Source organism: Scylla paramamosain, chromosome 42 (genome assembly GCF_035594125.1).
Source record: "Scylla paramamosain isolate STU-SP2022 chromosome 42, ASM3559412v1, whole genome shotgun sequence".
Lineage (NCBI taxonomy): Eukaryota > Metazoa > Arthropoda > Malacostraca > Decapoda > Portunidae > Scylla > Scylla paramamosain.
In genome coordinates, this window is record NC_087192.1 from 3,295,001 (window position 1) to 3,310,000 (window position 15,000).

General features: G+C 42.0%; 1 protein-coding gene across 1 annotated transcript in view; it reads right to left on the reverse strand.

Moving 5' to 3' along the window:
- Positions 1-15,000, reverse strand: part of LOC135093196 (alkylglycerol monooxygenase-like) — a 31,980-nt gene that overhangs the window by 16,490 nt on the left and 490 nt on the right. Inside the window, 2 exon segments of the mRNA XM_063992170.1 lie at positions 6,092-6,222; positions 14,667-15,000. The exon segment at positions 14,667-15,000 is cut by the window's right edge and continues 490 nt beyond it. Coding sequence (XP_063848240.1) covers positions 6,092-6,222; positions 14,667-14,807 — 272 coding nt within the window. The 5' untranslated portion in view covers positions 14,808-15,000.

Below are 15,000 nucleotides of genomic sequence, written 5' to 3' on the forward strand. Positions count from 1 at the left end.
CTTAGGTAATTTAAAGGCTAACTGACTCGTGTGACTTAATTAAAGGGTGACTAACTCGGGTGACATGAGAAGACTGGCCCGGTGACCTAATGGACTCACTCAGGTGACTTACTGGCTGGCTCATAAGGGTGACTCATGTGACGTAAAGGAGTGACTGAGATAACTTAAAGGACTTACTTAGAAGGTGACTTTAATGGCTGATTCACGTGAATTAAGGTGGTGACTCATAAAAAGGTGACTTATGTGGCTCAGATAACTTAAAAGACCGACTGAGAAAGATGATTTAAAGAGACTGACTAATTTATGTAACTTTAAAGAACTCATTCAGAGGCTGACTCACACAACTTAAAGAACTGACTAACTCAATAACGCAAGGAAGCTGTTCAAAGGGTTGCCTGAGGGGATGAATACGATCTGCTCTCCATCCTCCTCCTCCCCTGTCAGTCTAAAAGGAAAGGGTAAGGTGCAAATATATTATCGTTCCTGTTGTCCTTACCCTGCTTCACTCGCCTTTACGCTCCTTGCCATTTGCCCTCGACCTCCCCAACGCTGGTGAGGCAGGGAGTAGTGGAGGGAGATAGGAGGTGATGGTGTGGGGGAGGGAGGGAGGGAGGGAGGGAGGGGAAGAAGGTAGGGAGTATTTAAAGAGGCGGTGTGAAAAGGAAGTGATTGAAGGATGGTGCACAGAGAGAGAGAGAGAGAGAGAGAGAGAGAGAGAGAGAGAGAGAGAGAGAGAGAGAGAGAGAGAGAGGTGGAGGTGGAGGGAGGGAGGGAGGGAGGGAGGGACGGAATTACATAGAAAAACAGGCCACAACAGACCTTCCGGTCCTCACGAGGTGAACTGACCTAGGACTACTAAGGTGATAGTAGAAGAAAAGAACAGGAAAGCAGAAGGCTCTCTCCCCACCCTCCACTCCCTCCGGCATAAGCCGTACAGGAAAAACAGGTCGGAAAGAAATACTTTACGAGGTTAGAGAAGAGGGGGAAAAAAAAAAAACGAGGGAAATTTTATAGGAAAGAAAGAAAATAGGTGAAATGAGGTGTTGCCATTTCCTGAGGGCAAGGAAGTTAATCACTAACAAACAAACGCTGTTAGCCGCGGATTGCAGGTAAGATATTTATCAAGACGGCGTTTAAAAGTCTCTCCGGTGTTGCAGTGCATCACGTCTCGAGGAAGCCCATGCCATAGATTTGCTACTCGATGGAAAAAGTGATTTTTTGATTCGTGTGAGTTGAAGGATTTCCCAACAATTTTGCAACCGTTTCCTCGCGTGTAATTTGAAGAGTCTATCGTGAAATATTTACTGCAGTGCATGTTATTAATGCCTTTGATGATTTTAAACACCTGTATTAAGTCGCCTCTTAGTCTTCTTTGTGTTAATGGGAATAGATTTAATTCTTTAAGACGCTCTTCGTATGATTTGTTTCTTAGACTTGGTATCATTTTTGTTACTCTACGCTGAACTCTTTATAATTTATCAATGTCTTTCTGTTAGCAGTGGCACCATGCTTGATCGCAATATTCCAAAAGGGGACGGACTAAAGAGTTACACAAAATGAGGATTGTATTCTTAGATTTATATTCAAAAGATCTGCTAATTAACTCAATTACTTTATTTGCTTTCTTTACAACTTCTGAACATTGTTGACTAGGTTTTAAGCTACTCGATATTGTCACCCCTAAATCAATTTCGTTGTCAACACTTTTAAGTTGGGTACCATTTAAAATATATTTTGCTTTCTCGTTTCTGTACCCTATGTGAAGCACTTTGCACTTATCTGCATTAAAACTCATCTTCCAGGTTTGCCCCCACTCAGTCAATTTGTCTAGATTTTGCTGCATTTCTATTACTTGTTCATTATAGATTACGGAATTTGCAATTTTGGTGTCATCAGCAAACTTCGATATTATACTGGTGACACCCTCATCCATGTCGTTAATATAAATAAGGAAGAGAACAGGTCCTAAGACTGATTCCTGTGGCACCCCGCTGGTTACATTAGTCCACTTGGATGCTTTTCCATTTATTGCTACTCTTTGTTTACGGTTGTTTAGCGAGTTTTCAACCCATCGCAACACGTCGCATTGGATACCATGTGATTTTAGTTTAATCAGTAAGCGTTTGTGGGGGACTTTGTCAAAAGCCTTTTGAAAATCAAGATATATTATATCTGCCACTTTACTCTCGTCGTACTGGTTCAGAATATCATAGGAGAAGTCAAAGAGGTTCGTCAAACAAGAGCGTTTGTTGCGGAAGCCGTGTTGAGTATTTGTAAGTTGTTTTCTTCTAAGTGATTAACTAGTTTATCTCTTATTAGTGTTTCAAGCTGAGGTTAAGCTAGTTGGGAGGTAATTACATGGTAAAGATTTACTGCCTTTTTTGAAAATCGGAGTTAAACGTTAGTGAGCTTCCACGCATCAGGCATTGTACCGGACTGCAAGGATTTGTTGAACAATAGGGTTAATGGTTTAACTAATTCGGATTTCGCTTTTTTTAAGATGCTGGGTGAGATCGTGTCAGGCCCGGGTGACTTGCTTACTTTAAGTGTATCGAAGCATTTTGACACATCACTTTGTTATATCGATGCATTTTGACACATCACTTTCTGTTATATCGATGCATTTTGACACATCACTTTCTGTTATATCGATGCATTTTGACACATCACTTTCTGTTATATCGAAACATTTTGACACATCACTTTCTGTTATATCGAAACATTTTGACACATCACTTTCTGTCATATCGAAGCATTTTGACACATCACTTTCTGTTATATCGATGCATTTTGACACATCACTTTCTGTTATATCGATGCTGCTTAGGGCGTCGTTGTTATTAAGCTGGAGTGCTGGCGCCGTAGGGATGTCGCTGAGGTCTTCTACTGTAGATAATGAGGCAAAAAAAGTGTTTAGAATGTTATTAATTTGTTCCTCGTCACTAGTGTAACTAATTTGCTCCCCGTCATTGGTGTAATCTCCATCTACGTCAGTTATGGGTCCAATAGTTGAAGTAATCACTTTCTTTTGCCTGATAATCAAAGTTATAAAATTCCTTCGGATTCGTTTTACTCAGGTTCGCAACATGTAGCTCGGTGGACCTTTTGCTGTGTTTGATTAACCTCTTTGCTTTACGTCATAGTTCAACGAATTTGGTGCGTTCTTCGTTATTACTGAAGGATTTTAATCTGTTATGTGCATCCCTCTCGGCGCGCAAGCATTCAGCCATTTGTGAGTTCCACCACTTTGGCTGAACGTTTTGAGTGGGACGACAAGTTTTCATAGGTAGGCATTCTTGCACTGCTTTTAAGTATCTATCCATGACAAATTTCCAGTGAGCATTAATATTTGTGGTGGTAAGTAGGTGACTCCAGTCGATCTGGTTAAGAATTGATTTGAGTTTATAGAAATTTGCTTTTCTGTACTTAGGGACCTTTCCTTTGCTTATATTTGACTCGTTAGCCGTGAAGTTTGTAATGAAAGTGATTGCGCGGTGGTCAATGTTAATAAACTCCTCGACGACATTCACATTTTCTGTTAATTCATCATTCGTAGCAAGCACGAGGTCAAGTGAACTTTCTTTTTAAGTTAATTTACAGGTCATGTCTATGATGTGAGGTGAGTGATTCGCCCCACTTAGTCACCGGTAGATTAAGATCTCCAAGGATTACGGCGTCGTGTGTGTCACTTATCTCGCGAGAGAGAGAGAGAGAGAGAGAGAGAGAGAGAGAGAGAGAGAGAGAGAGAGAGAGAGAGAATCTGGGCCCATTACTCTGGAACGTGTACGAGTATATCATCGACATGCTTAACCTCGTTCCGAGCGCCCGCACTTATGCAGATGACGTCACCTTGACGCTGTTCTTCTAACCAGGGGAAGGACAAGAGGTGACGGCCCGCCTGAACACCACACACTACGCCGCCTGGAGAACTGGGGACGCAGATGGCAAGTCACCTTCCCCCCCAAAAAAATGCAGCTGCTCGTGGTGTCCAGGATGGCGCATGACATCCACCCCGCTCTCAATGGGGTGCAACTGACGCCTCAGCGGGAGCTGCAGATCCTGGGAGTCACGTTTGACAGCAAGCTGACTTACCAGGCACACGTAACTCAGCTCGCCAGGTCAGCAGCAGGGAAGCTATTGGCCTGCCTCAGAAGGCCGACCGGACTCCTGGACAGCAGGGGACGGGAGCTGCTGTACAAAGCCAAGGTCCGCCCCTCTCTCGAGTTCTCCTGCCTCGCCTGGGACGGAGCGGCGCCCTCCCACCTCGCTGTCCTGGACAAGATTCAGCGGAGGGCAGAACGTCTGATAGAAGATGGCCTTCCCGAGCAGCAAGCCGGCCTCCACAGCCTGCACATTCTGCAGCACCGCAGGGACGTGGCGGGCCTCACCACCCTATACAAAGTGCAGAATCAACAGACACCCCACCTGCAGGAACTCCGCTTGCCGCCACGCCGCACTGAGGTGCTCACTAGAGCCGTTTCCACGGCACCCCCTGGCCCTGGCTACTCCACCGTCTCACTCACCCACCACCAAAGACAGTTCAAGCAAAAGTATGTGCAGTGGTGGAACAAATTTCCGGCCTCGGACAAGTGCCCGGACGTTGCAGCGTCCGGAGGCCAGAAATTCAGTGTTAGTGAACCAGTGGTTCAGTGAAATGCGTGACAGTGACACGGGCGTAGATATTAGAAGTTCGGCCAATGCGTGACAGTGACACGTCAACAGAGTACGGCATTGGTTGGGCCTCGTGTGCGACAGTGACGCTTTGATACGTGGCAGAGGCTCGGCCTCACGAGTGACAGTGACACTTGTACAGCAAATATAAGATCTTAACTTAGACTGTTGGATGGGTTTTTTTGGATAGGGGGTACCCTAAATATCTCCTTTAACCTGTACAATCCCCAACATGAAAAATGGTGTATTATGTATTAATAAGAGAGAGAGAGAGAGAGAGAGAGAGAGAGAGAGAGAGAGAGAGAGAGAGAGAGAGAGAGAGAGAGAGAGAGAGAGAGAGAATGATTATGCAAAGTTGGGAAAGCAAGGCGGCGGCGGTAGTAGTAGTAGTAGTAGTAGTAGTAGTAGTGATGGCAGCTCCGTAGTACTGTATCAACGCGCAGCCACACTACATAAACAACGTAGTCTTGATCACGGTGACTGGTGAAGGCAAAAATATCAAGTACCACCAGTAACAACAACAACAACAACAACAACAACCACACAGGCGGCAATGACGATCACCTCTAAATACAGTTAATGATGAGTATCAGATAGTAAAATGATAAATGCTGCCTGAATACGGTATTAACAGTTATAAGTATTCCCAAAGCGTACTGCATGCATGGGTACCCTTGGGTGGGCTGCCAAAGTACGATGATGCAGCCTTGATTGTTCTCTTAATTAATTAGAGACGTACATATATAGTGGGCCTCTTTTTTCCTCAAGTTTTATTATCCTTGGTCCCCTCTTACATGAAAAGCTGTAGTAATAGTAGTAGTAGTAGTAGAAGGAGGAGGAGGAGGAGGAGGAGGAAAAATAGGAGTCATAGTAGTAGTAGTAGTACGTACAGTAGTAGTCGTAGTCGTAATAGTAATAACAGAAGTAGTCGCAGTAATAGTCGTAGCAGCAGTAGTAGTAGCAGTAGTAGTCGTAGTAATAGTTATAGTAGTCGTAATTGCAGCAGCAGTAGCCGTAATACTAGTCAGAGTTGTAGTAGTAGTAGTAGTAGTAGTAGTAGTAGTAGTAGTAGTAGTAGTAGTCGCACCAGTAGTCATAACAGTAGTAGTAGTCGTAACAGCAGTTGTAGTAGTTGTCATAGTAGCATAGTAGTAGAAGCAGTGCTAGTCTTAGCCGTAGCAGCAGCAGTAGTCGTAACCGCAATAGTAGCAGTAGTAGTAGTAGTCGTACCAGTAGTCATAGCAGCAGCAGTAGTAGTCGTAGTCGTAACAGTAGTAGTAATTGCAGTACTAGTAGTTATAGTAGTAGCAATCGGAGTCATGGCAGCAGCAGCAGTCGAAGTCATACCAGTCGTAGTAGAACCACCAGCAGTCACAGTAGCAGTCGCAGCAGTAGTCGCAGTAGAAGTATCAGCACTCACTTGAAGGACTCGTAGAGGGTAGCGTGGCCGACGGAGGTGAGGTTGTCAGCCAGCCTGCCGGGTTTCCTCCCCAGCATGAGGAGCCCCAGGAAGTGTTCCACCACAACGGACACGATAAACCACGGGATGGCCTGCGGGGGGAGGGAGAGAATGGTGAGATCACTGCTAGGAGAGAAGGAGATGATGATGAGAGTGCTGCTAGAAGGAAAGAAGGAGGAGGGAATAATGTCTCTTAAGAGGTGGTGGATTAGAAGTGGATGGGGCTGTTAATAGTAGGAAGAGTGGATGATATGACCTTAATGAGGAAAGATGAGAGATATTGATGGAGTGAGGTGGATGAGGAGAGGCTAGGAGAGCTGCTGTGGAGGTGGATGAAGTAGAAATGTGGATGAGGGGATGATGAGGAGTCTGAATGAAGTGAAGAAGGTTGGCAAGGAAGCAGAGGTAATGTTCTCTTAAATCTTCCTTATCCCATTGCACGAACATTAAACATACAACCACATCCTTACATCATGTCACTGTTTCTCTGCCAGGAGGTGAGGATATCAGGCCAAGGAAAGAAGCACAGATGCGTTTAGATTCCCACGGGTCAGGCTTGTGTGGGTGATCTGAAAGCTGTTCTTGGCGGGGTGAAGGGGGGCAGGGGTGGAGTTACAGATGGCATAACAAGGAGAGAGAGAGAGAATATTAAAATCGAATGAAAAAGAAAGAAAAGGAAAAGAAAAAGGAGAAAAGGAAGCAGAAAAGAAAAAAAGAAAATAATAACAAAGAAAAAAAAACACGAAGGAGGAAGCAAAAGAAGAAGAAAAGGGAGAAGAAAAACAGCAAAACGAAAAAAATAAATAAAAAAAAGGAAAAAAAGAAAACGAAGGAGGAACCGAAAGAAAAAAAAACTAAGAAGAAAAAAAAAAAAAAGGAAGAAGGATAAGCAAAACAAGAGAGGCAGACAGAATTAGAAGACAAAACTCTCTGTTAACAATTAGAGAGAATGAAAAGACTCCCTCCTCATCCCATCAAGACGCAGCTGACCCGGAACATTACGTGCTTCAGGTGGATCAGTGAAGGACGTTCGGGGATTAGATGACGCGGCAAAGGATGTTCAGGTGATATTACGCCGTGACGCAACACCGACGCAGGGGAGCAGGGAGGAGTGTGGGCAAGGAACACGTCAATAAAAAGCGAGGAGAAAAGAAAAAAAAAAAAAAAAAAATGTATAGTTTTGTAAAAGGATTAGTTTAGGAAGTTTAGAAGTTAAGGAAAGGAAAAAAAAAGTTAAATGTTGTAAAAGGTTGGGATGTTTATGATTGAAGTGAAAAAAAAATATAAGGTTGTTTATTAGTATAGTAAATAAATAAATAAAGGATCCATTTTATAAGAGAAGCAAAAAAAAATGTTGTAAAGGAAGTTATTTATAAATGAAGCAATAAAAAAGGAGAGGGAAAAAAGATATAAGGAATGAGAGAGAGAGAGAGAGAGAGAGAGAGAGAGAGAGAGAGAGAGAGAGAGAGAGAGAGAGAGAGAGAGAGAGAGAGAGAGAGAGAGAGAGCAAATTGTTAAGGTACACGTTGTTTATAAGCGATTCAGGTGAGAAAAGAAAGATACGGTAAAGATGAACGTTATTCATAAATTAAGAAAGACAAATAAATATTAAGAAAGAAAGAAGGAAGAAAGAAGAGATGTGGAGAGGGAAGGTGCCATAAAAGCTAGATAGATAAGTAAAATAAGTAAATAAACAAACAAATGAATAAATAAAGTAACAGTGAAATGAGCCTTTTTTTTTATTTGTATAAACGTTCTATTAAAAAAAAAGTTTATATATTTTCTTTTTTCCTTTTTTTCATAATCGTATCTTCCTTTCCGTTATCATGTCTTCTTTTTCTTCTTTTCCTCTTTTTTTTTAACTTTTTCGGTCCATGATTCTCTTGTAATTTTTTTTTTTTTATGACTGTACGTGTCTTGAAAAAAAAAAAAAGAGAAAAAAAAATGTAACAGAGAACAATGGAGCAATAAATTTTAATCCAGAAAACACACACACAAAAAGAGGGACAAGGAAAAAAAAACAAACAATAGCAGCAAATAAGATGTCACCGAGGAAAAAAAGGGAAAAGAAAAAGAGGGAGGGAAAAAAAACTGAAATCTTTTGTAGACGAATAGGAACAGAATATTAAAAAAGAAAAAAAAAAGAGAGAGAGAGAGAAAATGAAGTAAGATATCACAAAATAATTAAGAGTGAAAAGATCTAAGAATGAACGATAAAACTATATTGAAAAAAAAAGTACAAAAGAAAATGAGGGAAGGAAGTAAAACCACAGAATAATAAAGAACGAAAAAGAAAAATCAAAAGGCAAATAGTAAAAGGATGAATAACACGCAAACTACTGAAAAATAAGAGAAAATAACAGTAAGGAAACTAAACAAAGAACCATAACCACAGAAGAAGCAAGAACGAAAAAAAAAATGAAATAAATAAAAACAAATCTTAACAAACACTAAACTGACAAAAAAATAAAAAAAATAAAAAAATACACACAAGACAATCAAGCACATGATAAGGATAACAAATAATGGAAGATCAGAAAGAATAACACCACATTTATATCGCTGCGCTGAGGCTGGGGTCCCGTAAGGTGTTAAGAAACCCACTCCATTCTCTGAGGTTAGGACTCCTGTTGCGTTGCGATTTTTATGGCAGAGATACAAACATGGTTGGAGGGCCAGGCAATGCACTGAAGATCCCCTCCTGCGTTTAAACTTCTCATTGAATCCACGAGTCCTTTGATAAACTAAGAATTTCTCCCTTTCTACTTATACACCTTACGTATATCGAGTCCTCTGAGTTTAAAATCTCTCTCTGCGTTTAGATTTTGGCCACAACCTCGAGTCTCTGTTTTAGACTTGACTCTCACAGCCTTGACTTCTTTGATAGCGAAAAATTGTCTCCCTTTAGCCTCGTCAGATCCTCCATTGAGCTCAAAATCTCTCTCTTTGCGCATTTAGCCCTTACTCTCAACCTTGTATCCTCTGATGAACTAAGAATCTCTTTCCCTCTCTTACTTCAGACTCCACCCTTGCAAAGTTCTCACAGGCTCATTAGGAGGGAAGTGGTGAATTTAAATACTTTGATCTCGCCTGTTGAATTACTGGTGCAGGTGTGGACACTAGGTTCCATTTATAGTTTGCTCATTAGGGTCTGTCAGATCCACCGCGGAACTCCCAACTCCTCTGTTAATTATATCTAATTCTTAAGACGTATTTATTCTTTCAAGGTTAGTACCGCATAGTATTGGAGGGCGTGGAGGCAGGGCACGAGGAATAACGGGGGAAACAAAGGGGATAAAAGGAAGAAAGAAAAGATCACAGGCGGTTTCATGCAAGACACGTATTTTCTCTCTCTCTCTCTCTCTCTCTCTCTCTCTCTCTCTCTCTCTCTCTCTCTCTCTCTCTCTCTCTCTCTCTCTCTCTCTCTCTCTCTCTCTCTCTCTCTCTCTCTCTCTCTCTCTCTCTCTCTCTCTCTCTCTCTCTCTCTCTCTCTCTCTCGTTGCGTAAAATGGATGACTTGTAAAAACACTTACCTCTTCCTCCCTGCTCTCTCCCCCTCCCTTCCTCTCTCCCTCTTCCTTTATCCTTCTCCATCCCTCCTCCCTCCTTCCCTCGCTCCATTCCTAATGCACAAGGCCCTGCATACGCATGCACTCTGTCCACACTGTGTTTGCTGCTAAGAAAACGCTACATCACCCTCCCTAATGTTTCCTCGGTATGTGGCGCAATACGTGGCTTGCCTAGTTGATGCATCACCATCTGACCTCTACACACCAGTTCTTATTTTCAAACGTTCCGGCATCTCATGTTGACGACTCCTGACGGGGATTTTTTGGAAGTTGTGGATTTCCTGGTTCTAGTGGTAGTTTGACAAGAATTACTGCATCATTAGAGGGAGAAAAACACCCATGAGAACTTGACCTATTGTCTCTTTGGTTTTTTAAAGTTTTTTTTTTTGAGAGAGGCCAGTGTTTGAGAAAACGAACTTGATTTTCTATATTAAATGATTCTAGTGATAGTTTAACAAGAGTTCTGTCCCATCAGAGAGAGAAAACACAAATAAGAACCTGATGCCATGTCTGGGGCCTTCTGAAAATAGTTCTTGAGGGAGGCCAGTGTTTAAAAAATGCGGGCTGTTTTCTCCTATTGTATCTCTATTGTAAGTTGTTCTAACGAAAGTTTAACCAGGATTCTACACCATCAGAGGGAGAAAATACCTATGAAAACGCGACTACAATCTCTGTGGCCTTTGAAAACTGTTGTAACGAAAGTCCATAGTGTTTCAAGAATGCAGGTCGTCTTCTCCATAGTAAATGTTAATTCTATCACAGCATTCTTAGCCCTACCACCTGTCACGCCAGTATTTAGCAGAAGGGGATGTAATAGAACCAACTATTAGTATTTTTTGAAAGGAGGATTATATTACAAGTTTTGTCCACTCATCAGTATTGTTTTCAAAGGTCACAGAGAAATCTAGCCAATTCGTCATGGGTATTTTTAATCCACTGACGATGCTGAATCCTTGTTAAACTATCACAAAAATCATGAAACGTCCTTGGAATACCCATTTACAAGCAGTAGACATTGTTAAGTAATGGAGTTTTTTTTTTTTTTTTTTATTAAAGATGCAAAATCCTTGTTAACTTATCGCAAGAATCATGAAAACGTCCTTGCAGTCCACATCTTGTTAAACGTAGAGATGGCAGTTCTATTTTTCTATTAACGAATCGGAATCCTACTTAACTATCACAGGAATAAAGAAAACATCCTCGACATCCCCTGTTACTTCCACTATGCCTTGTTATTAAAAGTACTGGTGACAAGACGCTGCGAAGTTTTTGAGACCACGGTCAGAGAAAATGACTGGAACAAGCAAATATCCTGTTGAATTCTGCTGCAAACCGTTTCGTAACTACAAGCTTGAGGTGGGTGAGGAGGAACCCTTGACTTCTATCTTTCTACATCTATCACGCAATTCATCATCGTTTATTTCTTAATCATCATCATCTGTCTATTTATTTCTACCTGTCCGTCTGTCTCGCTGTCTATCTACACTTTCATCACTCTTATATGAATTTCTGTCCGTTTCTGTCTGCATTTGTTTCTGTATGTCTGTCCTTCTCTAATAAGCAAGGTTCCAATTCCTTTATTTTCCCTTTAAAACACTTCATGACACACACGGGCACCTAAACTGGCAAGACCTAGCCGCGCCTGCTCCTGGTTCACAAGCTCGAGTGATCCAGCAACTTCAGGATACAAAGAGCAGTGGATTTAGTCGCTCTCAAGGTTTTACTGACGTCGCAAGAAAAAAAAAAAAAAAAAGGGAAGAAGGGAAGAAAATGCCTCCTCATGTATTTACGTCTTTAAGTTTTGATTGTTCTGGATTTTCTTTTTTTTCTTTCTGTTTTGCATTTTTATGGTTTCCAGGCTTTTTATTGTGTTTTATCGGATCATTCGTGTTATATTAAGCTTTTCATTTTTTTTTTTTTTAACCGTGTGTGTGTGTGTGTGTGTGTGTGTGTGTGTGTGTGTGTGTTCAAGCTTTGTACTTAAGTTTTAAGTATTCTAATTTGGATCATATAGTGCTTATAAACTTTTTTTTCATATGATTTTTTGGCTAGTCTATTTATTTATCTATGTATGTATGTATGTATCTATCTATCTATCTATCTATCTATCTACTTAAGCTCTGGAACTCTGCCTACTGTTGTCTCAGGAGGTAATGTGATTTTGGTGTGATTTTGATGTGGCTTTAAATCAATTCCGAAATTAATACAAGAACTGGTGAACTGCCCTGTGTCGAGACTGCAGGAACAAAGATCAGAGTCAACTGGGAATGCAAGAAGTGGAGGTGCTTGTCTGTCGCTGATCTGTCTGAATAAATTTGTACAATACGATAGAGATTTTTTTGGGCAACTGTACCGTTCACGCAAATCATATTATTGTCAGTACTGCTTTTCATTCAGGTACTTTTTGCTAACTGTTGGCTTCATACACAGGTGCTATTACTAATTACAGAGGGGAAGGTAACACAGAGGTCCGCCTTCCTCCCAGTGTACTCTGCCAAGCTTCCTTCTCCCCCGCAGGACTTTTAAGGTCGTTCCCATACTTTGTGTTCACCTTCATTTCACCTTCACCGCTTACTTCTTTTTTTCCTCCTTTTTTTTTTTTCTTTCCTTTTCTTCCGTGTTTTTTTTTTTTTTGTCTTTTTTTTCAGACTCCTCCTCCTCCTCCTCCTCCTCCTCCTCCTCCTCCTCCTTTTCCTTCTTCTCCTTCTCCTTTACCTTCTCCTTCTCCTTCTCCTCTCCTCCTCTCCTCTCCTCCTCCTCCTCCTCCTCCTCCTCCTCCTCCTCCTCCTCCTCCTCCTCCTCCTACTCCTCCTCCTCCTCCTCCTCCAAGCACAACATTCACCTTCATCCACGCCACAGGCACGTAGAAACACACACCCACATTCTCTCTCTCTCTCTCTCTCTCTCTCTCTCTCTCTCTCTCTCTCTCTCTCTCTCTCTCTCTCTCTCTCTCTCTCTCTCTCTCTCTCTCTCTGTTTCTTTTCCTCCATCCCTCCATCTCTTCCTTCCATTATCCCTCCGTCTGTTTCCTCCTCCTCCTCCTCCTCCTCCTCCTCCTCCTCCTCCTCCTCCTTCGAGAAAAGCTGGAAAGAATTCAACAGAGTAACAAAAATTATTCCGAGGCTGAGAAACAGACTGTATGAAGAAAGACTTAAGGAACTTCATCTTTCTAATTTTTCAAAACGTAGAATGCGAGGTGACCTAATTGAAGTTTTTAAAATATTGAAAGGATTCGACAACATTAATTGAACACGATAATTTTACAGCTGACCGGTCCAAGAAGGCGGAACAGTTTCAAAATATTTGGTAAAAGATTCCTGTTAAATGAAGCAAAACATTTTTTTTTCTTTTTTTCATCGCGTTGTTAATGTTCGGAACTCTCTTCCCTCTAGTGTCGTCGATTGTGAAACAGTTACAGCCTTCAAGAATAGATTGGACAAGTATTTAGACAGTAATCCACAACTAAAATACTATCCTTGGTTTGTGAAAGTAGATTTCTTCTGTACTTGTTCTCCTCACATGATTTAGACTTTAGACAGTGTGGTAGGGAAGGGGGTTGGCTGGCAATGCTGTCCAACTTGTGATATACCCTGTTGCCATCCACTTATCCTCGAATAAACCGGGAATCGAGTCCCTCAGTCAGCCGTTGGGCGTGGCGGTGGTAGTCAACTCTTTCCCACCATTTTTAGTCATAATGATATTGATACGTTACTCTATTCTCGATCCTCATCAAAATTTCTATAGTTTTTTCCATATTGTATGTTTTTTCTTTATTTCCTGCCAGCCAGCCTAGGTTATGGAGTGGTGGGTGGGGAGGAACCTTCGCCTTTACTGTCATTTTTTCTTTGGTATTAATTTCAGATAGAGTAGTCCGCAAACAGCCAAATAAGGGCCAGTAAGCCTGCTGCTGTTTGTTCTTCCTTTGTAATTCTCCTCCTCCTTTCCTCCTCGCTTCCTTTCCTTCCTTATCTTCTCGCCCACTTCTTCCATCCCATTCTTCTTTCTTTTATTTGTCTTTCTGTTAGTCTACTGCTTTTACTCTTCTTCCCTCTCTCTCTCTTTCTCTCTCTCTCTCTCTCTCACTCCTCTCCCTCGCTCTGTCGCTCTCATTCCTCTCCCTCTCTCTCTCGCTCTCATTCCTTTCCCTTCTGCCTCTCCCACTCACACCTTTCCTCTCCTCCCTCTCCCTCTCCCACTTCCTCTCCCTCTTCCTCTGATTATCATGATTGAGCGTGTCCTTGGCATTGACAGTGGAAATTCATTGTTTTCCTTCTCTCTCTCTCTCTCTCTCTCTCTCTCTCTCTCTCTCTCTCTCTCTCTCTCTCTCTCTCTCTCTCTCTCTCTCTCTCTCTCTCACAACAACAACACCTAACCTAATTTCCACCATTTCATAGCCTAACCTAACCTAACCTACATCAGCACTCCATTCCATCACTCCACATACTCCTAACCTAACGTATCCTAACCTAACCTACCCATTCCTAACCTAATCTTATCTTTCCAAACCCAACCTAACCTGCATCACACCACCAGTCCATCACTCCACACACTGTTAGCCTAACCAACCCAATACTCCACTCAAACCACTCCACTTATACCTCTCTCTCTCTCTCCTCTCTCTCTCTCTCCTCTCTCTCTCTCTCTCTCTCTCTCTCTCTCTCTCTCTCTCTCTCTCTCTCTCTCTCTCTCCTTCACATAATTAAGACTACTTTTCACTCCTTCCAACACCAGTCACTCTGTTTTCTAATCTAACCAAATCAACACTCCACTCAACACTCCACTTACACCTCTCTCACATACCTAACACTCCACACTATCACTCACTTCCTCCACTCTCACCACCACCGGTCACTCCTTCCACTCACACCACCACTCTGTCACTCCACTCTCTCAAAACTACAAGTTAACAGTATATCACTCTTCATTCCTACTCCCAGTCACTCCTTCCACTTCCTGGCTCCACTCACCTCATTGATGTAGTTGGGCACCTCCTCCACTGTCTCGAAGGTGGTTGAGTTGGGAGTAACTATGTAGAAAAGTGTTCCTAGTCGTTTTAAGGAAAGCATCTCTCCCACGTGTTCTGCCGCTGTTGACAACGAGGAGGCCATGGTGGTGGTGGTGGTGGTGGTGGTGGTGTGTGTGTGGTAGTGGTGGTGATTTGGTTGCTTGCTTGCTTGCTTGCTTGCTTGTTGTTGTTGTTGTTGTTGTTGTTGTTGTTGCTCTTGTTGTTCTTTACATATTCGTTAACTTTTTTTTTATTATTCGTTTTCTTTTTTGTTGTTGTCTTTCTCGTTTCTTCTT